The sequence below is a fragment of the Petaurus breviceps genome, unplaced genomic scaffold (assembly GCF_028583685.1).
Source record: "Petaurus breviceps papuanus isolate PSGF00001 unplaced genomic scaffold, PetGlider_PUasm1.0 227, whole genome shotgun sequence".
Classification (NCBI taxonomy): Eukaryota; Metazoa; Chordata; class Mammalia; order Diprotodontia; family Petauridae; genus Petaurus; species Petaurus breviceps.
Window position 1 is genome coordinate 4,092,325 of NW_027185896.1, and position 25,129 is coordinate 4,117,453.

Below are 25,129 nucleotides of genomic sequence, written 5' to 3' on the forward strand. Positions count from 1 at the left end.
CACACACACCAGTGAAGACATCAACTTCTCTGTGTTTTAAGAGATATCTTAATGAATTGCTGAGGCTGGAAAAAAAAAAATCACCACCTCCTGGTCAAGCTTCTGCCAATGAATCTCCAAGTACTCAGCCAGAGTTGGCCTCAGGTGACAGACACACAATTCATGCTTGAAGCCTCTCTGACTTGGCAGGACCTTTACCAAAGCTCACACTCATAGCTTCAGAAAAACGACAGTCATTTCTCTATCATGTCAAGACATCCAAAGAGGACTTGAGTGGAGCCAGCCTGTAACCACAACAATAACAGATTCTACAAGAGGAATTACCACTTGAAATTGCTTTTCAGTAATTATTCCCCACAGGACCATTGTTTTCCCCTAATCATATCACAGTTTCAAGAGACAACTATTAAATTAACATCAGACACACTAAGGTTGCAGACACTAAGATTCAAAGTGGTTTTAAGAAGGGTTTGGTTCAAGTTAGCATATCAGAATTCCAGAAAACTGTCTGAGAGATACTGTGCTTAGAAAGATTGTGTCCCTCTTTCAGGGAAAAAAAAGGAATAAATGTTAACAAATTGGTCTAATAATAGCTAGAATTTATAGAGTCTTTCAAGGTTTGCAAAGTGGCTCACATATATTATTGTATTTGATCTTCACAACAACCCTGTGAAGTAGGTATTATTATTATCCTCCTTTTAGAGATTAGGAAACTGAGAAACTGAGGCTGCCCACGATCACACAGCTAAGGGTCTGAAGCACTATTTGAATTCAAGTCTTCCCAATTCCAAGTGAGCATAATGATCCTATAAGAGAGGTGTTATTATAATATACATTTTACAGATGAGGAAAACTGAGGCCAAGAAAGGTGGAGTGACTTGCCCAGGGCTGCATAGGCAAGAAGACAGGTCTTCCAGATTCCAGGTCAAGCCCACTAAGCCCTATACTGCTGTGACAAATGAGATTGGTAAAAGCTGAGGCAATTACATTCAAGCATGTTGATTTATTAGCAAGGCATGCAGTTGTATAACAAATTAGATACAAGACCCTTCGGTAGGCACAAGGACACTAAATAATAATTAACAAAACTTTTTTACAGTTAATAATGAGGAACATATCTGGTACCATAATCTTGAGCACCAAGGGCATTTATTCTTTCTGATTGGCCAAAACATGACAAAACCAGAGGTGACTAACCATAAGTTCCACAGAACATTTCATGATATTTCCCTGAAATCAGATGAACAAAGCTTTTACAAGAATATAGATGTTTAAGTCACAAAATGAATGCTGTTCACAAAATGGAGTTAGTTCAGTTCTTTAATTTCCTACTTTGGTCCTTCCCCATGGATCACTTATTTAAACACTTATTAATTTAAGAGGGGGAGATGGACATGTCATCAAGGGGAGCTAGGTACAGTGTATGGAGTGCCTGGCCTGAAGTTAGGAAGACTCATATTTCTGAGTTCAAATATAGCCTCCCACCCTCCTAGTTGTGAGATCCTATCCAAGTCATTTAACCATTTGCCTCAGTTTTCTCATCTATATAATGAACTACAGAAGGAAATTGCCAGGAAGACCCCAAATGGGGTCACAAAGAGTCAGACACATTGAAATGACTCCACAACAAGAAGATGACCAAGAAAATTAAAAAGACCAAAGCAATACAATAACAAGTAGGTTACCAGGTTACAAGGAAACTTGAAGTTATTTCAATGTCTTTGTGTCTGGCAACATATTTCCATTGTCCATTTAATCAGCACATTTCCTCTTGAGTCCCAGACATCCCAGGTAGTCATCTGGTCCCTAGAAACATCTTTCCTTGAGCCTTCTGGATTTGGTCTCATCCTCAGGGCAGCATTCTAAAGGATGACCCTCTTAGTAGATAGGCTTCTCTGGTTCCAAGGCATTTGAAGAGATTCCTAGGTAATTCTGCTAAAAATCTACCACATGAGCTGGTTACTGGAAAAGCAATCTAGTATAACCTCCTCCTCTAACCAGTTCATGTGGTGAAAACCAGCTCAAATCTTACGGTCCTGGTTCCATTAACAACAGAGTTATAAGAAGAATATCAAATTAGGAGCCCATAATTGACTTGAAACTTCAAAAAGTTTTATTTTTACATATCATTTGCTTATTTTATATTCACTTGAACCCTGTGCCTGATATGAGCAGTCCCATCAACAGGCTAAAGGAAGAATCTATGTCAAAGTCTTCAAAATAAGAAAATAATTTCAATTATCAATGCAATTAAAATATTTAATCCAATTTTGAGAAACTACACCTAAAACATACTCAAGGCTTGTATATCCCATTAGAAACATTTGGGAAGCAATCAAAAAAATCCAGTTGTGTTTATTATGTGTGTCTGTGGGTGTGAATATATATATATATATATACATATATATATATATATATATATATATATATATGTAGAAACTGATACTATTGCTTTCAGATGTCAATTGTAAATTGCCCTCATATGAGAATACTATCCCTAAATCATCCTGGGGGAATGAATACTCTTATATGTGAATAATTAGTTTATTGAAATGGTAAGGGGCAGCTAGGTGGCTCAGTGAGTAAGAGCACCCACCCTGGAGTGGGGAGGGGGGGTGGGAGAGGACCTGGGATTGGTTCTGGCCTCAGATACTTAATACCCACACAAAAAAACTGGCCATGTAACCTTGAGCAAGTTACTTAACCCCAATTGCTTTAAAAAAAAAAAAAAAAGAAATGGTAAGATTTTTTTTCATACTAGCATCCCTATTATAGTAACTCAGAGATGTTTTTAATATCAACCAATTAATTAATAAATTTTGTATTGCACAAAACTTTCACTATTCATCTACCCTGTTTACAGAAATTTGCTATGAAAGGGAAAATGAGGGACATGGTTATGATGATATCAAGATTGTCCCTTCAAGGGCACAGACTGACCTGACATAAACCATAACAAGGGAACACTCCCTTAGCTCTGTTTGCTTCCAAGCATAGTTAACAGCCAGTCACACAGCATAGTTCCACATTATTCACAGGGAATAAAAAGCTGGGTTCAGAATTAACCAGGAGGGAAATTTCCCTATTCAGAAAGGAAAGTAGCACAATAAGGAAACTAAGCCATGAGGTTCCTAACTTTGTCTATACAAAGTTGTCCCCTCCACTTTTCCCAAAGACAGACATCCACCAGTAGCAGTTCTCAGACCTCAGTGCATATGGTATTCCCCTTGAATGGTGGATTGTTGGCTTAATACCAATCCAGACAATCATACCCAAAATCAAAACTTAAAACAATATCAAATTACGGTCCCAAGAGATTTTATCTTAAATAGCAAAATTTCACTAATCATAGCTTAAGGTTATGATATTATTATTTTTCTCAAGTGTACAGTAACAGTTAATATAACTGCTACTCTTCCTTCCAACAGTAAGTTATTGTTATTGCTGTCCAACTTTAAATCAAAATGTAACTCAAATATTTAAGCATTTTCAAACATTGTTTTAACAGTTCAATTCATAATTTGACAGTATCCAAATTAAAAGAAAAGTTGTAGTATACTACTATATCAGACATGCAGCTGGAAAGGCAGCATTCTCCCTTAATCCAATCATGGCTCACTAAATCTCACAATATAAGAAAAATTTAGAAGCACAATAATAAAATACATGATATCATGTACTTAAAACATGAAACAAAACTTATTATCAGTCAGTTGGCATTCATTCAGTCTAATGCATTTCCAGCACTTAGCAATCACGGGACCCTCCCAACAACCCTGGGAGGTAGGAGCTATTGTCTCTTTACAGATTAGGAAATTAGGGTAAACAAAGGTGAAATAACTTACATCAAGTCACCCAGCCAATAAATTTCTGAGACCAGACCTGAACTCAGGCTTTCTAATACATGTACTCAATGTATTTGGCATTTAATTCTGATTTATCCTAGTAAGATAATATATCTCACTATAAACGAAACCACATAATTTACTTTTATAATTTAGAAAAAATTTCAACCAAATCAAGATTGGGTTTACAATTTCAAATGGTAATATTTTGCCAGCTACTTCAGGTTACTCTACTGCCAAAGATTTAAAAGTGAGTCTTGCATTTTCACCTCTCTTTAATTATGAATGTATATGACCTACATAAAGATTAAATATACTCTTCTAATAATGCTTCAAAGACAGAATTTTGGTATGCTATCCTTAAATAATTCAATACTGTAATTATATTTCTATATTTTCCATATCATAAGGAATAATAAAAATAAAGTTTCTCATATGCTTATCTCAATGAGATAGAAAGACTTCCTCAAATCTCCCTTTCCAAAACTTCAAAACCCTTTACATTCAAACCTTCCATTCACACTGTCATTGCAAACAGACTACAAATTCCTTAACTTCACCTGTCTTGTTTCTTTCATCTTCTGATCCAATACTTCTCTTACTTCCTTCTACTTACCTAGTTCCTCTAGTCTTTATTTCCCAATCATATCCCAAACTATCTATAGAAATTAATCTTCCCTTCCACTAAATTTTTCCCTTTAACCATTTAGCATAAGTTGTATAGTGCTTCCAGTTTGCCTAAACAATTAAGTTGTGTTCTATCACTCACAAAAGAAAACACAAAACATTGCTTCAAATTAGATTCTATTTACTTTAAGTTATTCCATGATTTTAAAACTTTCCTCTTTTCTTGATCTATTTTCATGTAACTTTCAGAGAGTTTTATTTTTATTTCTCCTTAAGACAAATTTCTACAGCGTAGTACCTCAAAACAAACTAAAAACAATTCAACATTTATAAAAAAAAAAATTCAAACTACAGTTTGGAAATTCACAGTTGAGAAATTGGATTTCAGTCACAAATTTAGTCTCTAATTAGTTTATAGTACCATAAATGCCTGCATATCAGGAACAAAGATTCCCCTTCTTATCTGTGTCTCTTGTTTGCCTCCCCAGCTTAGCCAGAGCTAAAAAGGAGGACAGGCAGAGGCAATGATAGAGACAGTCCTTTTTAAAGGTTTTGAAAGTGCCTCAAAAATATATTCTTTTTTCTTTGTCTGATCATACCACAAGAAGTTAGAAGCATTTATCAGAAATAATACAAATAAGACAGTCACATAGACGTGCTTTCTGACAAAGTTTTTCTTCTCATCTCCCACTGATAATTTAATCAAAAGTCAGTGTGCACAATTTTCTAAAAGCAACCTCAAAATCATTAATTTGACAAATAGGAGTGGACCCTTTAAGAAGCAGAAAGCATTATCCTTTAGAAAGGACATCCCAGCAAAACAAATAATTCATTTGGTAGGGATAGGGTTGTTCAATGGACAATCTCAATTTCTTTAATATACGATAATCTAAAATGTGAAATTTAAACCAAAATATTTATCAGCTGAATCTCTTGCAGTTTTAGAACAAATTTCACACTCTGTTTTGTTATTCCCAGGTGAATGGGGAGCTTCCTCAGCCCCTAAATATGAGAAATTTTCCCTTAATCCCCTTGTTTTAGCTTTTGTTCCCTTAAGGAACTTCCCCACCAATGTGGAGGTTTCCCTTAGTTCAGAACGTTGAGATTGAGATCAAGAGGGAATCCAACCTCCATGCCAGTCCTCAGTGGAGTCCCTTAGTGCACTTAAGGACGTTCTTCAAAGAGGTTGTCTTGAAGACTAGGGTCCCTCTCTCCACTGCCTGGCTGACTCACCAGCTGTCATTAGTGAAATTAAGAAGCATCAAGACAATTAAATCCGAGCATACTGATTTATTAGCAAGGCACACAGTTGCATAACAAAATGGATCCAAGGCCCCCTCAGTAAGCACAAGGACACTGAATAATAGATAATAAAGCTTTTTTATAGTTAATAAAGAGGAAGATATTGGTTTACATAATCTTGAGCAACAAAAGCATTTCTTCTTTCTGATTGGCCAGAGAATGACAAAACCAAAAAGTAATCACCACAAGTTGTACCGAACATTTTGTGGCATTTTCCTGAAATCATATGAACAAAGCTTTTACAGGAATATAGAACTTTTAAGTCACAAAAATGGATGCTGTTCACAAAATGGAGTTAGATTCTTTTACCACCTGGCTGCCACTAAGAACACCAGAGATGTTTTCTTGTTCCTATCATAAATGCTAAGATGAGGAAATTCAGTCTTCATCTGTAACAGCATGAAAATTCTCTCCATTTAAGCTGTCACCAAAAACAACCCCAATCCAGTTGTCATCACATCAATGCCCTAATCACAAAAACAAAATTATTTTCCATTCCCTCTAGAATCAAGTCCAAACTCCTGAGACTAGAATTTGTAATCTAACCCAATTTATCTTATTAAATCTGTCTCCCCATTTCCTGACATAAATTCTGCTTCAAGTCAAATTTATCTACTCATTGTACTCTGTGTCATGTGTTTTCATGACTCTGAACTTTTACTTGTTCGACACAAACTCAGCACAGCATAGAAGAGAGCAGGGATTAGATTCAAATCCTTACTCTGAAATTTATTAGATGTGTGACCTTGAGAAGATCACTCCAGTTTTCTAACCCTCTTGTTTCCTAGACAACTGTATTTGTCTACCTAACAGAGTCATTATAATGAAAGTGCTCTGTAAATTTTAAAACTCTCTACAAGGTTACATCATTATTATGTGTTGCATCATTATTATTAATAGTGCTATATAGAATTAATTATTGTTGTATGATGATTATAGAACATTATATAATATATATTATATGATATATAACATATTATATAACTATATGTTATAATTGTAAAGCAATTATTAAGCATCTTTTGGGTATCAGGGTAGATACAGAGTTTAGGTAAGTCATGAACTATATCTTAATCAAGCTAATAGTTTAAAGGGATATATACAAATACCTTTCTCCTGATCACACTAACCCTTATTCTCCACCTAACCATCTAGTAATGCCTAGTTCAAGTCACACCACTTCTGTGATTCTTTCCCTGACCATAGCAGCTCACTGGAACCTTTCCTAGCCCACTGAGACTTTTTCCCTTCTCTCAGTTCCTATGCACTTACCATGTAACACTCATTTCTCAATTTACCATACACTACCTTGTATTTTTCTTTCAGTTTACAATCTTCCAGCTAGTTTTACAAGGCTTTCAAGGGTAGAACATAAATTATTCTTCCCTTATATTCTTCTTCCCTCACCTCTGTAATAGTAATGAGATTTGAAGTTCCTTTTGTATTGCTAAACTGAGAGGTACTTAGCACCTAGTTCAAACTAAGCCTCTGTTAAAGAAACAGAAAGTATGAATTCCTGCTGCTGATGTAACAGGAAAGGGCTGAAAGGGGAGGAGCTTTGGGATAAGCTTTGTGGAGGCAGAAGTAGTTGCTGCTGAGGAGGCCGAAGAGGAAAGGCCCAGGCTGAAGAGAATGATTTTGATTTTGGGAACCTGGGTGAAGTGATCTTGATTCTGGGAACCAGCTGGAGCTTCTGCTGGGGAGCTACCAAAGACTAAGGAAGCATGACTGTGACACTGGTACTTTGGATGAACATGTTTGTGGCTTTGTTAAGACTTGACTTCCCATGAACAGAGACTGTGAAGGATTTAAGGTGAACTGGACACTGTGAGCTTCAGTGTGGAACAGGAAGTACATGGAGAGTTGAACAAGGACCTGATAGCTGTCTGCCTTTGAACCCAGGTGACAGTTTGGTGAATCCAGGTAGGACCTGGGACCATGGAAGGGGATCCAGGGAATCTGAAAGACCACCCCAAGTCTAATTGAAAGAAGACTTTACTTGAATACTGTGTACTGACTGAGAAGATTGTAACTTATTTGTGACTGAGGGGTAGATGGCCTGTATGTTTTACACTACCCTTTAAGAGAGTGCTGAGTAGGGGCGGCCAGGTAGCACAGTGAGTAAGAGCACCGGCTCCAGTGTTGAGATAGACCTGGAGATCGAATCCCGGGCTCACACACTTAGCACCCACCCAGAAACACCTGGCCGTGTAACCTTGAGCAAGTCACTTAACCCCAATTGCTTAGGGGCGGCCAGGTGGCTCAGCGAGTAAGAGCACCGGCTCCAGTGTCGGGATGACCTGGATCAAATCCGGGCTCTGATACTCAGCACCACACCCAGAAATAATAACTGGCCGTGTAACCTTGAGCAAGTTACTTAACCCCGATTGCTTTTAAAAAAAAAAAAAAGAGTGCTGAGTGGTGACTAATATTGTAACTTAGTGTGCCCCATGAGTGGAGAACTTTGACTATTGTATTTTGTGACCATTAAGGAGGCAAGTCTCCTTAAGGATGATTGAGTGATTGAGTTGATTGAATGATTGAGTTACTAAGTGATTGATTGACTAAATGATTTATATTTTGTTCAAAACTGTGTGACCACTGTGGTGAAAACTAAGTGGCCATTTTCTGTGATAAGTTGTTGTGAATGCTGTATTTTGATTATCTGTGATAAGTTGTAACATTATAAAAGCTGTACCTTGATTTACTGTGAATGTTTGCTCTGATTTGTTATTGAATAAATAGTGTTCACTATACTGTGTAATCAGAATCTTAAAAGCTGTTCACAGTAGCATTCTTCTGGAAAGCTGCTCATGCTTGGCTTTACAACCTCCCTGACCCATACAAGGGAGGAACCCAATAAATATCAAAAGAATGAAATATAAGCTCAATGTTCCTAGAGAAGACACAAAGAAAACAAAAAAAAATTTTCAAAAGTTAATTATTTTAAATAATAAAGCTTCCTAGAGGAGAAAAAGGAGATAGTTAGAATCATGACAGCATTGGTCTTAAGAACTGAGCTGGAATTTGGACAGAGAAATTCTCCCAGAGGAGTAAGTCTGTCTAAAAATGGATAGTTTCAAGACAATAAAAGTGCATTGTGGGGAAGCAAACAACTAGAGCAGGGAGAATATTTTTAGCCTGTTGGTAAAAAGACTCATCCCTGAGAATCTGCCAACTGGAAAGCCAGACTCTTTCCTGGGATGGTATTTCTCTGAGTAGGAAACATTCTGTTATTCTTAGGAATACATGAAATGAAAGAGAATCCCAGAAAATGCAGAAACAAGTCAAGCACATTTCGATTGTCTCATCTTAAAGTTCTGGATTCACTTAGTTTTCTTACATTTACAATTATTGAAATAATTAGAAACAGCTTTTTATGGGAGTGGTATTGACTTGGCCATGTTTAATTTTCTTAAGAAAACCATCAATTAGCTACTTGCAGCCTTAGTAATTACAGTATTTGAAACACCTAAAATTTTAGTAGCACAAGATTGAGGGGTGTTGAACATTAAATGTAGACATGTTATTAAAGCCTAGTCAAATGACTTCAAATTTTTCAAGCTTAATACCAAGAAGCTGTTCATTTAAAATGCTTGTTCATCATTAATCTGTTGTTGTTTGTGGAACTTCAGAATCAGAAAAAGCCTTTAGGAAAATCTAGTCCTTTAATTTTAAATAATTTTTTATGAAAAGCCCACAGGGGAAATGATTTGCATGAGATTATATAGTCAGTGGAGTAAGGACTTGAACTCAAATCTTCCGACTCTAGAAATTTATTCAAGAGTATTCAGCATAAATGTATATGTAATCCAAAACTAGAAAATGGAAAACTTGGCTTCAAAAAAATCAAAATATAAGTTCATGTTTGCAGTACACCTATGGTTGGGCCCTTCCTACTTTTCAGAGTTAATGAAAACCCAAATAAAATGGGGAAAAAAAAGATGGCATCTAGGTATAATCAAAAAGGAACTCACAAAATATCTAGGTCTGGAAATGTCAACTTAATTCTTAATTTTTTTAAGTATTATTCTCCTCCCAAACCTGATTCACAAATCAATACCAAGTGTGGTAAAGGAAATGGAAAGAGGCTGTCATGGGAACATAACAAAGGGAAAGAGGCACAATTTCCATAGGAAAGTTGGCCCATGAATCTGTTACATGCAATGGACAAGATCAACAATAAAAAGTTATATATAGAATAATTCAATTCATAGTATCATAGGATCATACTTAAAACTAAAATCATAGTTTTAGAGCTGCAAAGAACCTTAAAGGCCTCAGAGTCTAACCCCCTCATTTTACAGGAGAGAAAACCAAGGCAGATAAGGGACTTGCCCAGGGTCTACTAGCTAGCAAATGTCTGAGGCAGGATGTGAATTCTGTTCTCCATCACCTAACTCCATTGGAGAAGACAGTCTGCTCCACTCAACAAGTACCTTACTGTCCTAATACATTGCTACTATATTCAACTACCTGGGTATTGTTCATTGTAGTCTAGTTTAAAAAATGCCTCTCCTTGTACTACCTTTCTCTTAGCTAAACATACCAGTAACTTCATTCCTTCCTTATATTGAATAATTCCTAAACACTCAACAAATTTAACCAATGCAGCAAATACTTAGTAAGATATTTCTTCCAGGTGATTTGTGCTTTAGTGCTGGTCCTTCTTAAAATGTGATGCCATACTGCATTACTAGACATTAGATTGGTCATCAAAGAATATAATTAGTCTATTATTTCTGGCCATTTCATATTAATGAAGCCTGTGATTGTATTACTGGTTATATTAGGTGGTTGTTTTTTTTCAAAGAACAGTTATCACATTGATTCATAATAAACTGGTGATCAACTATCATCCCTAAATCTTTTTTTCACATGAACTGGTTAACAAACTCAGTCTCCACTGTCAGGTACTGCCACAACTAATTTTGTTATACCCTAGAGCAGGACTTTAAATTGCCCCCTTTAAATTCCACTTTGTTTACTCAAGCCCTTTGCATTTCAGACTGCTGACATTTTTTCTTAATCATAATTCTGTGGTCCAAAATGTTAGCATCTCTTCTGGCTTTGTGTCTTCTGCAAATGTGGTAAGTATGACTCCTATGTCTTCATCTAAGTAATTGATAATAATGTTGAATTTGTTGTTGTTCAGTCATGTCTGACTCTTCACGGTCCCATTTGGAGTATTCTTGGCAAAGATACTAGAATGGTTTTCCATTTCCTTCTTCAGCTCATTTTACAGATAAGGAAACTGGGGCAAACAGGGTTAAGTGAATTGCCCAGGGTCACCCAGCTAGTAAGTGTCTGAGGCCAGATTGGAACTCAGGGAGATGAGCCTCCCAGACTCCAGGCCCAGGGCTCTATCTACTGTACCACCTAGCTCTATCTACAATCCCCACCACTACCTCAGTCTTCCATTAAAGATAAAAATTCCACCAATTTCCATACATAATCCGGAAAGACACTGTTTGTGGTGTTAAAAATGGGGATGACACATGAGGCCTCTTGTAAAGAGCTGAGATATTATTTTAAATAAATTTCTTGGATGGCAATTTTTTTTGTTTTTGGTTCTTTTTATTACTCCTGTGCATCTTTCTGATTTTCTTTCATGTTTTTAATCCTCATCCTCATTTCCTAATTTCCAATTTGTTCCAAGTTTTATTACATTAAACTGTATGACTTCCTTTAAAGAAAAATAAAAGCTGTGGTACAGCCATCTGGTTTGAACTTGTAGCCCTTGGGCAGCTTTAGGAATCATTTTCTGTGAGGTCTGGCTGCCTGTGTCTGTACAGTACAGAGCCATGCCCTGTTGGAGGGGAATATAAACTTGGCATCCTTCGCCTATGCAAGAGCAAAGATTGCATGAGTAGAGAGGATGAGAGACTGCACACTTGGTCTCCATCTGTGCCACTTTTATCTATCTGAAAGAAGTGATGTGGTGGGAGTTTAGGTATGAATGCTCTGCTCCCCAGAATTATCCCCAGAAGGTGCAGACTATTCCCACACTGCCCTGAGGCTGGAAGCAAAGAAGACAGTTTGTTATTCTGCTATGGCATAAGGGAGGGAAGAACCAATCCACATTTTTCCTGTGTAGGTTTATGCAAGTCAGATTCCTAATATGTAGGAGGGAAGATTAGGTTTGGTTTGGTTTTTTTTTTATGATTAACTTAGTGTTCTGTAAGGAAATTATACTACCTGATGACTTAATAATAAAAATATCTCATTTTTATAGAATGCTTTTATTTTTCTTATGAACTTAACAAAAATCAACAAACACTTCTATATACAAATAACAGAAAAGAACTGTATATGATATTATATCCCATTACATATAGATTATGTTTAAGTATATAATAAATTTAATATAATAGTAACACTGCCCTGTTTGTTTCAAATAATAGGGAATTATTCAAATAGTGGGGATAATAACATTTTCACAAAACTTTAAGGTTTGTGAAATTTGTTATATAAATATCCATTTTATCAAAAACGGTTATTCCATTTTATCCTCACAACAACCCTGGGAGATGGGTGCTATTATTATCCTGATTTTACAGATAAAGGAAATAAGTCAGAGAAAGGTTAAGTAACTTACCCCAGGTCACATAGCTAGTAAGTATCTAAGGGCAATTTTGAACTCAGGTCTTCCTAACTCCAGGCCCACTACTTTAACCACTGAACCACCTAGATATGCTTATAAGGAGTAAATGATCTCAGAGGTTTACTCCACTCTGAGACTCTGTGCTGTATTTATTTGTATTCTCCACAGCACCAAACCATCCCAAACACATAATAGACACTGTATAAATATCCAAACACGGGACAAATCTCTCTGTCAGGACCTGGTAAGGAGGATTGACAATGATAATTACAACAAACATGAAGAAGTTAGTAGGAAAAGATAGTAAAGGTAATAGAAACTGCAACCATGTTTGGTAATGTGTGCAAACAAATCTCAGTGCTGATAGCTGTTTCAGATTTCTAGATTGAGTTCTCATAGCCAGCACAACAAAGAGAAAGGTGGATGTCCAAGGGCTCAGGTCTACGAATGCAGGCAAAAGGCAAGCTTAAATTTCATAAATGCAAATAGTCAATTGAACTTTTATATAAATTCTAAAATTTTTTTTTTTGCTTTTTGGAGGGCAATTGGGGTTAAGCGACTTACCCAAGTTCACACAGTCAAGTTAAGTGTCTGAGGCCAAAAGTTCTAAAATTTTAAAGCATTATGATTGTAGGAATTAAGTTTCCATCATGCAGGTCTTCAAACAGTGGCTGGATAAGCACAAAAATCGAGAATTTGACAACTGGAAGGGATTTTACAGACATAGAGTCCTGGTGATTCCAAAAGGGAAACCACGCCACCCCCATAATATATTCCCATATCCTCTATATTTATCAGGCCCTAGACCATACTTCACATGCACTCATTCACTCCAGGTCTTGCCTGCAGGCTTCGGCTTCTACTCCCTCCACCCACCTTACTTTCCATCTTTTGCTCTAGAAACAGCAATCAAATCATGCCTGCCATTGCTTCTTAAAATTACGTGTGTGTATGTGTGTGTGTCTGTATGCTGATAAACTGATCTGATTCCTCTTGCCATCCCTCTGACTCCCCAAACTAAAATTTCCTTACCTGGTTATCACCTTATAGGCAGCTAGTAGGCCCAATGGATAGAATGTGGGGCCTAGAGTCAGAAAGAACTGAATTGAAATCCAATATCAGACACTTACTATCTGTGTGACCCTGGGCAAGTCAATTAACTTCTGTCTGCCTCAGTTTCCTCAACTGTAAAATGGGGATAATAACAGCACCTATATTGCAGGGTTATTGAGAGGATTAAATGAAATAACATTTGTAAAGGGCTTAGCAGAGTGCTTGGCATGTAGTAGGTACTTAATAAAGGCTTTCTTTCCTCCTTTCTTAGATAGATATGCACATACATATATATGGAAGATAATAATAAAGACTACATAGCTGTAATATATAATAGGGGAAGACTATATATATACATATATGCATATATATTATTTTCCTCCCTTCATAGACAGAGATAGATTGATAGACAGACAGACAGAGGCAGATAGATGGATTAATAGACAGATAAATAGTCTTTCCCTATCAGACAGTAAGTTCCTGGAAAACAAGGAATATCACTTTGGTATTTATATCCCAATGCCTAGTCAGTGCCTGACTCATAGTAACTACTTAATAAATCCTTTTTCTTTCAACCATTCATTCACTCTTACCACGTCTGACAAGTGGTCCTCCAGCCTCTGCTGAAAGCCCTCCAATAGTGAAGCACCAATTTGGGAAAGATGCTGTAGAAGCATTTCCTGTTCAGATATGGGTTGAACTAGATAACCTCTGAAATTCCTTCTAAGTCTCATTCCATAATTATTACAAGGACAACAGCGTGTCAGACATGGAAGAGACCTTTGGGACTATCAGACAGTCGATCAACAAGCGTTTATCAAGTGTTTACTTTGTTCTGGGCACTGTGCTATGCACTGAACTATCTGATCCAATTCTCTCATTTTAAAAGTGGTGGAACTGAGAGCAGAGAGATGAAGTGATTGAAAGTCGAACAGCTAATAAGTAACAGCCCAACGACTTGAAATCGGTTCTCATCCTAACTCCAGTGTTCTCTCCACTACCCAGGAAGGTGTAAAGAAACATCATCACTTTGTATTATTGGAGACAGGCACCTAGTATTATATGGTTTCCATTAAGGAAGCAGAGCAAATTTCTACAATATCAAGTCAATAGACAGTTTCCAAGACTGGAAGATTAATGCTAGTCTCTCCCTCCATTGAAAAAAGGATAAACATTTTAGGTTATGCCACAAAGCAGCATGTAAATATATCCAACCTAATATCCAGATACACCCACTTCTATTCCCATTTTACCAACTATACACACATCTTTGAATAAATTGTATGAAAATGTTTATTCTCTGGAATAGAAATAAGATCCACTCATGTAGCTCCTTTGAGAACATTTCACCGTTTAATTCACTAAAGAAATAAACATCATAAACATTCATCCACAGTGTTCATCCATAGAACACCTGAGCAAGCCAATTTTCTCTGACTTATTTTCTTCAACAAGGAAGAGGTTCTCTAAGAAGAGAGTCGACTGTTTCTCAGGCCTTCGAGGGCGTTGATATCATTTGTTCCATTGTGGGGGAAACACACATACACACACACATTCACATACATACACTTCAGTGCTCACAAAAGCCTATAGGGTTAGTTTCTGCTGCAAAAGTTTAAAAACGGTTCAATTCTACTGTTCTGAGCTGTCAGAACAGCAGAGGGAAGAGGAGAAAAGTAAGAGAATCTAAAGCCTGGCAGCAACCTTCAGAGACAAGGAAATGTCAATCACCATTTGACAAAAAGCGTAGAGTCTTAATAATAAACTTGTCTCTCAACCTTAATTCTCTTTCATACTTTGATTGCTTGGGCTGAATGCTCCAGGAGATAAGTTTTTATCCTCAAAACTAATGACTTGTTAAAAATATGAGTTCTTCTTTACAAATTGGTATTTTAACTTGAGAGTCATATTCCCAAATGGCATTCTTTACCCCACTGCCTAAATTCTGTTCTGGCCAGAACCTCTGAGGGTCTGCTCCTCCCAGGCTGATTCTTTTGTGAAGGAAAACTAGACCATCTTTTGCCTCAATTCTTACCTAGCCTTTAACTAGTGAATAGGTGTTGCCCCAGACAAACTGGGATGTATGAAAGACCTTAGTTTTAAAAGATCCAAGTCTCCCACTGCATCCAGGGTCCTAGCCTGTCATCCTGACCTATATCTTACCACTGACCTCCAATGCCCTGGAGGAGAGGGTGAAGTTCATGACTTTGCACAGCCCTGCCTCACAAATCTATTCACTAGCAAGTCAAGACATCCCCCTCCTGATGTCATTGGTCCTCTTTGAGGACAAACAACAATGAAGCCTAAAATGGAGGTGACCAAGGAACTTCAAAGAACAAGACCCATTTACCTTTTCAATCTAATTAAAATCAATCAATAACAAATATATATTTAAATGCCTACTATGTGCCAGGTACTATGCTAAGTATTGAACTAGAATAGTCTTTCCAATCTGGAGCAAAAAAAGCATATGTGACTTTCATTTCCTTCTAAGGGGGTACAGTACATCAGGAAAAACTTCAGGAAAGGCACTGTGAGGGTCAGCTGCCAGCTCTGCCCCTTGTCTGGGTTATTCCCAAACACCTTCTATGAAGCCTTTCCAAACATCTCAAGCTCCCCACCCAGAGCACGGTGATATCTCCCTCCTCAGTTTGCTCCAAACACTTTGAATGAAGTCTCTGCCTTGCACTTCTCTTGATTTCTCATGTACCCCAGTCATTTGTGTATTTATCCTATGCACACACGGAGCACACGCACACACATTGCACAATTTGATTTTAATTAATTAATTTTAATTTAATTAATGTAATTTAAATTAATTAATTTAATTTTTCTTCCTTGAGAACTGATATCTATGTCATACCTGTCTTTGTACATCCACTACTAATCACAGTGCCTTATAGCACATAGTAAGTAGTTAAAAAAAAGTTTATTGAATTTAAATAAAAGAAACCAACATAACTACAAATTCTCCAAGGAGAGAACATTTTAGAAAGATACATACCAAAAAATTAAGAGGGGGTACAGAACAAAGGCCAAATACACATATATACATATATATGCACACACGTATATACACATTATATACACACATATACATATATGTATACATAAATATATATTCATTGTAAAAAAAAATACCATCAGTAAGGGCACAAAAAGAACTGAGAATCACAGAGAATGCTAAAGATTCTTATATTTGGAATAAGGAGGAGGAGGAAGGAATAATGTCCCCTACTTGATAAAGGACCAGAGAGATGCATCACAATCAGTCTATGGAAAGAGTCAGAAGCCCTGGCCCCTCCATTCCTAGTCACACAGCCCTAAGAAACTCCAATGGCTTTGGTTTCCTAATATGAAGAATACAGAGCTGTCACCTGCCCAGACCATCTCTTGGAGTCAATAGGAGGATCAAATGAGGATACACGTGAAGACCCTTTGTAAACTGAAAAGTCCTGGACAAACAATAACTAGTTATTGTAATTAATGTTGTAATGTTGTTAACAAGGAGAAGGGGGAAACTACCGAGCTCCTCTTTTTCTTCCATTTTCTCCATCGAGAAATGCTCTTCAAACTACAAAGGACAGACCAGTCATCAGAGAATGGCCTTCGTTGAGGACAGACAAAGAGTGCAGTAGTTTGTTTAAATTTGGTCAAGTATCTAAACACAGATAAATTACATCATCTGATACTAAAAGAATCTGTATCTACAAATAGAGGATTTGCTATAATGAATTTGAGACACAGTGGAAAACAAAAAAGTGTTATACCAAAAAACAGGCAAATATTGTTACAATTTTCCCCAAAAAAATAGATAAGATTCTAGTAACTACAGATGATTGAACTTGATGCCAAATTTCCAGTAAATTTCACAGAATTTCTCAGAAGGGACCTCAGAAACTGCCCATACCTAATGAAGAATGTTTTCTTCACCTTTTCCAGGATAATTGGCTAGTGTGCACTTAGGAAAGAGAGCAATGCTCACTAGACATAAGCATGGGTGGAATAATGCTTCATTGGAGCTGCAGTCTCACTGATGTGGGTAATCCATACAATGATACAGTTCACAACCTATTCAAGTCTCTTCATCCTGCACAATTTTTGTCCATTTTGCTCCCCAAAGTCCTACAAAAGAGCTCTATCCAATTTTTCAGTGTCCTTCTGTTAGTACCTTCTAACATCTTGTAGGACCAGTACAAACACTCTATTGACTGATAATCGACTAAACAACAAAAACAATCCTGACTCCAAGACCAGTTCTATCCATCATTTCAAGCTGTACCATCCTATACACTCACACATCTATATTAACAAACACACACATACACACACACCCCACTTTCCACATTTGGAAAAAGTACCAAGCTCTGAATCAAGAGACCTCAAATTTCAATTCTGATACTTACTAATCATGCAATCATGGGGAAATAACAAAACCTCCTTGAGCCTGTATCTTCATCTAAAAATAGGAACAAAAATATCTGTCCTATATATCACATGGGGTTGTAACAGAGAATATGCTTTTTTTAATCTTAAAACCCTCTTATAAATGCCAGTTATTTTGGTCAAATTTATGCTTCTCCCCATTGTTCTACATTTGTTACTTTTAAAAATCAATATGATACCAAAGCTGTGTTAAAAAACCATCTGTCTCTATTTACTGAGCACACTCAGAGTATCAGTTCAAAAGATCCCTTTATTCCCTCAGTTCTAATTACACTGGTTTATACAAATTTAGCTAAAAGAATTTAGGGGGATTTTCTAAAATACATTATTCCCAGTAAGATTTCAAATGGAAGACTATCCAATAGACAAAGGAGAGGTACATGATGGGTATGAGCAGGCTTTGCCATACTCCTAGTATTAAACAGGAAAAAGAGTATAAAGAATATCAACCAAGAAATGTCTGAAAAGAGAAAAAAAGACCAGTTGGTCACACTACAAAAGGGAGACATATCTGATGGACAGCTCATGGCCTCTACTGGCATCTTGGAGATATTAAGGCCCCTGGAAAATATGGGTAGGCTCCCAGCACAAACTTTCAGGAGGAAGTGGATAGAATCAAGATGCATCAGATAACTTTGGCCTTTCTAAATTGAGGTGTTTTCCCTGGCCTCAGTTTGTCTGAAACAACAAGGCTAAGGACTAGGCAAGAATTGTGACAAAAGATGGTCTAATTTACCATCACAAAAACATCAATCTGGGAGGGGAAGACCCTCAAAGTTTCTTGCCAAAAGTGAAAATAAATGCTATTTACACTCATTCTAAGCCATCAAAACGTTTAGTTTTAGATCATAGAAACCACCTAGTTGAATATTCTCATTTTACAAAGGAGGGAAAGCTGAAGTCCAGAAAAGTCAATCAGCAAGTATTTAAGTACCTAAAAGTGCCAAGCACCAAGCTAGCTGTTGAATACACAAAACAAAGAATGAAACAATCCCTACTCACTTGTGGAGGGAAAGGGGGACACAATAAGTACACATATAATTAGATATAGCATAAAGAAAAGGTTTATATTGGCATATATATTCAGAATACAAGGAGGTGAGTAAGTCACAAAGAACAGGAGAGTAAGGGTGGGTTGCAATATACATCGCTATAGGGAATGTCAATATCAGTGAGATCAAAGATCAATGGTTCTGTGGAGGGCCACACCAGTCTCAGGACATTGAAAAAGCTGGACAATCTCCAGAAATTTCTGATGATCCAACCAATTTTTTTTTAAGGCAATTGGGGTTAAGTTACTTGCCCAGGGTCACACAGCCTATAAGTGTCTGAGGTCGTGTTTGAACTTAGGTCCTCCTGACCCTAGGACCAGTTGCTCTATCCACTGTGCCACCTGGCTGCCCCAATCCAATCACATCTTGAAATTACTGCTCTACTACCCTTGCTGCTTTCTGCAAATGCTTCCTGATCCTTATAAAAAGAAATGTGTCTTCAAACATGTAGTTTCCATCTCTTATAATGAGACAAAAAAAAATCTTTGAAGAAAAACCAGTTTATAACTTTCTAGTTAGCTTTTCTCTCTTCTCCAGGAAATTATATTAGCAATGACCTATTTTTGAAAAAGAAAATTCTTCATTTGGGCTTTCAGTCTGATTAATGAGGCAAAACTCAGGACAAAGAGAATTAAAAGGAGTTTATCATCACTGAAAAGGGGCAACAGCTTCAAGGTGGGGCCAGCTTTTATAGGTAACTTGAATACAATTCAGATATAAGAAGTTGAGCCAGCCCTTGAATCTCAGTTCCTCCCCAAGGTAGCAGGAACCTGACAATTTGCAGGTAGGGTTACTCTTACAAAGAGCAGGGAAGGAAAAAACTGCAGACTTAGTGTCCCCTTCCCCACCAAAACCTCCTCCAGCACTGATTGATAAGGAGGGCTGGGAATAATGGGATACAGAGTTAACATAACTTTCAACACTACGAAGCCAGAGATTTTTTAATCACGCTATAATATCATAATACCTTTCTGGACAAAACTTACACTGTAGAGCCACGAAGAAAGTGACAAGAAGAAGTGATTCATCAACCAACAAGCTCACAACTATCCTCCATGGGCTAGAATGAAATGATTGCACATGGAAAAGACATCTCAATGGCATAGTGTGACAAGGACAAAAAGAAAGGCAATAATGTAGAAATGTAACACTGTTGACATCTACATGAGGCAAAGCTTTTGTGTTTCAAAAATTAGGTTGGAACAACATAAGCCCATTGGACGTTAACATAATGGCTTTCTACTCACTTATTTTTTCTCCACTGCTCAGAGTTCTACAGGCTGATGACATGCTCTTTAAATGACAGAAAAATCAAAATCAGTATGAACTTCTTAGTCTTCTCTGTCTGTATAAGGAGTTGATCCACAGAAAATTAGAGGGCTGACTTTAAAACCATAAGGTTCTTTCTACAAAGCACAAATAAATAAATGAATTTCAGTTAATTTGGATACCAAAAAGCTTCTTCATCTTTTCTAGATGCTCTGCTACCATTTCCAAGAGTAATCATCCCAATGTGATATATAAGGGAAAGAAAGCTGGGCTTGGTAATGGAAGATGACTCCAACTGTGGCATCATGGGCAGGTCTCTCTGTTTCTCAGCTGTAGTGTGAAAAATTTAGACTAGATTATCTATTCTAGTCTTTCTCTAAAATTTTAAAAGTTTGTAACTATCTGAAAGGAATTTACTTTAGATGTTTTCCCTCAGTTACTGAAAATTATGAAGCAACCTTTCTCCTACCCATTCTCTGTTTATGATTTTTCTTCAATATTTCCCCCCCCCCAAAAAAAATCTGTTATTTCACTAATAGAGATAGATACCCCCTCTGCCAAACACAGGTCATTATCCTTATGTCTTACAAGGCCTATCTTATAAGTCTTTATAGCTTAAGAAAAAAGTTCATTCTATGCAAAACTATACACATTTACAATCCATATGTGGTCTTGCATTTTGGGCAAAAACAATGCTATTCCCATAAATAACATGATAACCAGGAAGCAGCCATAGCTGTGAAGGATTTTGGACAAATTGGTCATTTATTCATTAGTCCTAAAGAAAGACTAGGAACTGAAACTCTCAATCTGGAGGACCCAGAGACCAACCAAGTTTCAGCATACCGTGGGTATCAGTGAAAAACCCTAATGTCAAAATACATCACTCTTGAGTTACCTGTAGATTGATGCATTTCATTAAAGTAGATGGAGGAAAAGAAAGGAGGAATCAGTACCAAAGAGAAAAAAGAAAGGAGGGAGAGGAGAGGGGAGGGGAGGGAAGGGGAGGAGAGATGTAAAACATTTGGCCCCAGAAAAATGCTGCTCATTTCTCTGTCCTGTCACTTGGATGGCTCACAGCCAGGAGTCTTGAGGTGAAACCAAAAATTAAGATTTTACAAAACTAAAGAAAATGCAGTTTTCTGCCAGCAAAGCAATTTTTTCCTTATACAACTCTAATTAAGGAACTTGTATGCTTGCAGCAGTTCAAAACTAAGCTAATCTACAAAGCGATTTTCTTAGGCATAAACGACTAAGATTACCCTATGCCTTAGAAATAATGGCGTATTTATTCATCTCTCATGCTGCTCTACCCTTTAACCCATTCTGAGGAGAAAATGGCAAAGAAAAATATTTTTCCCAGATAATGTCATAAATGTATCCTATTTTACCTTCTTTGAAAAAGCAACCATTGCTGGCAGAAAAAATAAAAGGAATAGTCCATATGCTGTCCTTGCTAGGAAGACAAAGCACTAAATTAAAATTCCCACTGTCTCCTAGACAATGGTTAGAATAAAAGGGGAAAGTGAGCTAGAGCCCTACCCTGCTCCCACCTAGAAGCCTCTCATCACCTCTAACCATCACTTTATCTGACCTGAAGTTTTAGAGAACATGAACTTTGGGTGGTATTGAACTATGTTAATATGTGAAAAGCCTTTGAGAATGCTGGACAAATGTTTTATGTCTCTACTCTCCTCTTTTCTTTTTTTCTTTGGTACTAGGAATTAGATTCCTCCTTTCTTTTCCTCCATCCACTTCAATGAAATGCATCAGTTTACAGATAACTCAAGAATGAGATATTTTGACATTAGGGTTTCTCTCTGACATCCACAGTATGCTGAAACCTGGTTGATCTCTGGATCCTCCAGATTGAGAGTGCCAGTTCCCAGTCTTTCTTTAGGGCTGATGAATAAATGTCCAAAAGCACCAAGTAGCACAGGGCTATGAGAAGAACACTCACTAGTGAGAGCATCTGCTTTCAAATCCCACTCCTGCCCCTTAATACCAATGTGATCCAGGGCAAGACCCTTAGCCTCCCTAAATCTTAGTTTCTTTATCCATAAAAATAAGGTGATTGGACCAGATGAGGACAAAGATTCCTTCCCACTCTTAGTCTATGGTCTCTGATCTTCATTTGAGATTGCAATGACTCAGAATGACTACCCTAGGGGGTTGACTTTTATTATGTATAATTTTTCAGGTAGAGATCTGACTATATGACCTCTGAAATCACTTTCAACTCTAAAATTCTGTTTCCAAGCACTTTCTTTATACTCTTCATATATCTATAACATTCTATGTTACATTATATCTGTGTACATGACTTATGTCCTCTACTACAAGTTCCTTAAAGTCATGGACTACATATTGTTGATCATGATATCAATAATATTAAGTACAAACAAAAGAGGAAGGGAGCAAAAAAGCAAAAGAAGGAGAAAAAGATACAAAGAATATTGATCAGGTCCAAGACCTGATCAATAAGACCTGTTCATAAAAGTTCCCTTCCAGCTCTCTCATTTTAGAGTGAAAATAAGTCAGGAAGGAAAAAAAAGTTCAAATCTACAAACATTTATTAAGCATTTATTATGTGCCAGGCACTGTGGTAAGAACTGGGAATACAAAAAAAAAAGGCAAAAATAATCCCTGCCCTCAAGGAGCTCACAGTCTAATGGGGAAGTCTAAACAGTTTAATGAAGGAAACAACATGCAAACAACTATATACAAAACAGAGAGAGAAAAGCCAGAGACAGAGAGAGAGGATAAATTGGAGTTAATCTCTAATGGAAGGTACTAGCTTTAAGGGAGATTGCAAATAGAGCACTGGCCCTGGAGTCAGGAGGACCTGAGTTCAAATCCAGTCTCAGACACTTGACACACTTACTAGCTGTGTGACCTTGGGTGAGTCACTTAACCCCAATTGTTTTGCCTTCACCCCCCAAAAAAAAGGTGGGATTTTAGGTGAGACTTGAAGAAAAAGGTAGAGATAAAGAAGGGAAAGAATTCAAAGCATGGATGAGAGCCAATGAAAATGTATAGAGTTGGGAGATGGTATGACTTGTTCAAGGAAAAGCAAGGAGGTCAATGTAATTGGATCATAGAATATATGGAAAGGAATAAAAGTATAAGAATACTGGAAAGGTGGGAAGGGTTCAGGTAATAAAGGGCTTTAAAAGCCAATCAGAAGATTTTACATTTGATCCTGGATTTAATAGGAAACCACTTGAGTTTATTGAATGGGGAGGGGAGAGGAAACATGGTGGTCAGAACAGCACTTTAAGATCCCTTTGATAGCTGAATGGAGAATGGGCAGGAATAGGGAAAGACTTGAGGCCAGGGATCAACCAGAAGCCTATTGCAACAGTTCAGGTTGAAGTGATGGGGACTTACCAGTGGTCAGGGCAATAGCAATGGCTTATAAGAGAAGGAGGAATGTACAAAAAATTTTACAAAAGTACATAAACAGGATTTTGCAACTGTTTGAATGTGAGAGATGAGAGAGAGTGAAGATTTAAAGATGACATCCAGGTTATGTACATAGCTGACTGGGAAGATGGTGATGTCCTGTACAATAATATGGAAGTTGGACAAGGGGAATGGATGGAGAGAAACATGATGAGCTCAATTTCAGACATGTTGAGTTTAAGATGCCTAAGGGACATGTAGCTTGAGATGTCCCATAGACAACTGGAGAGGTGAAAAAAGGAGAACAGGAGAGTAGTTAGGGCTGGACTTAATATTTGAGAATCATCAGCATAGAGATAATTGAATCCATGGGAGTAGATGAGATCACCGAGAAACACAATATAGAGGTCAAAGAAAGAGGCCCCAGAAAACCTACAGTTAGTAGATATGACCCAGATAAAGATTCAGAAAAGGATCAGAGAGAATAGCAGAACAAAAACCAGTAGAGAGTCGTGTCACATAAATCTAGAGACAAGAAAGTGTCAAAAGAGGGTGACTAGTAGTGTCAAAGGCTACCGAGGGTGAGAGAAATGAGCGTTGAGAAAAGAGCATTCAGTTCTTCAATTAAGAGATCACTGGCAATTTTATAGCAGTTTCAGTTAATTGAGAAAGTCAAAAGGCAGATTGCATAAGGTTTAGAATCAAGTGAAAGGAGAGGAAGTGGGGGCACCAATTGTAGACTGCTTTTTCAAGGCAGAGAATCAACTAGGAGATATGGAGAAGTTAAAAATGAGTAGGGAGGCCAGAGGAGTCAATAAGCTGAAAACAGGACAGAACAGGATCCATTGTGCCTGTAAAAGAGTTTGCCTTGGGAAGAAGAGGAAGAGGAAGTAAAAGAAGAAGAAGAGGAAGGAAGAGGAAGAGAAGGAGGAGAGGAGGAGGAGAAGGAGAAAAGAAAAGTCATATGAAACAGGGATGACAGAAGAGATAGTGGTGGAAGGCATTTGAGTGGTGTGAGTTGAGGAGGAGAGAAGAAGGAGCTCTTGGTAAATGGCTTCAATTTTTTCAGTAAAATATGAGGTAAGTCATGTCATCAAGCATTTAGATTCTCATATGTCAAGTAAATCTAGTAAGTGCCGAATTCTCATACAATGGATGAAGATCTGGTATGCTGGTTTTTTAAAAAGTGAAAATTAGTTAAATGAAGTGAGGGTCTCTCAACTTGGAGAAGAGAAGACCTCAGGAAGGCAAAATAGATTCCTCCAAATACTTGAAGGGCTATGACATGGAAGACGGATCATATTTTAATGCAGCACCAGAGCACAAAACTGGGCTTCCAAGAGACTATAGGTTCTGCTATATTTGTTTCCTTTGCCTTCCCAAGCAAAAGGAAAACAACAAATGATCAGGTAAAATATAACGCCCAAAAAGTGGGGGGGAAAAAAAGAGTTTCTCTCTGTCTCTGTCTCTCTCTCTCTCTGTCTCTCTGTCTCTCTCTGTTTCTGTCTCTCTCTCTGTCTCTCTCT

The 25,129-nt window shown here is 37.3% G+C and overlaps 1 protein-coding gene across 6 annotated transcripts in view; it reads right to left on the reverse strand.

Annotated features, from left to right (window-relative positions):
- RAMP3 (receptor activity modifying protein 3) overlaps nt 1–25,129 on the reverse strand; it is a 57,912-nt gene that overhangs the window by 26,926 nt on the left and 5,857 nt on the right. Inside the window, exon 2 of one of the 6 annotated variants that reach the window (XM_069095462.1) lies at nt 20,177–20,335. The exons of the other annotated variants lie outside the window; for them this stretch is intronic. Coding sequence (XP_068951563.1) covers nt 20,177–20,219 — 43 coding nt within the window. The 5' untranslated portion in view covers nt 20,220–20,335. The remainder of the gene's footprint in view (nt 1–20,176; nt 20,336–25,129) is intronic. 6 annotated transcript variants of the gene reach the window in all.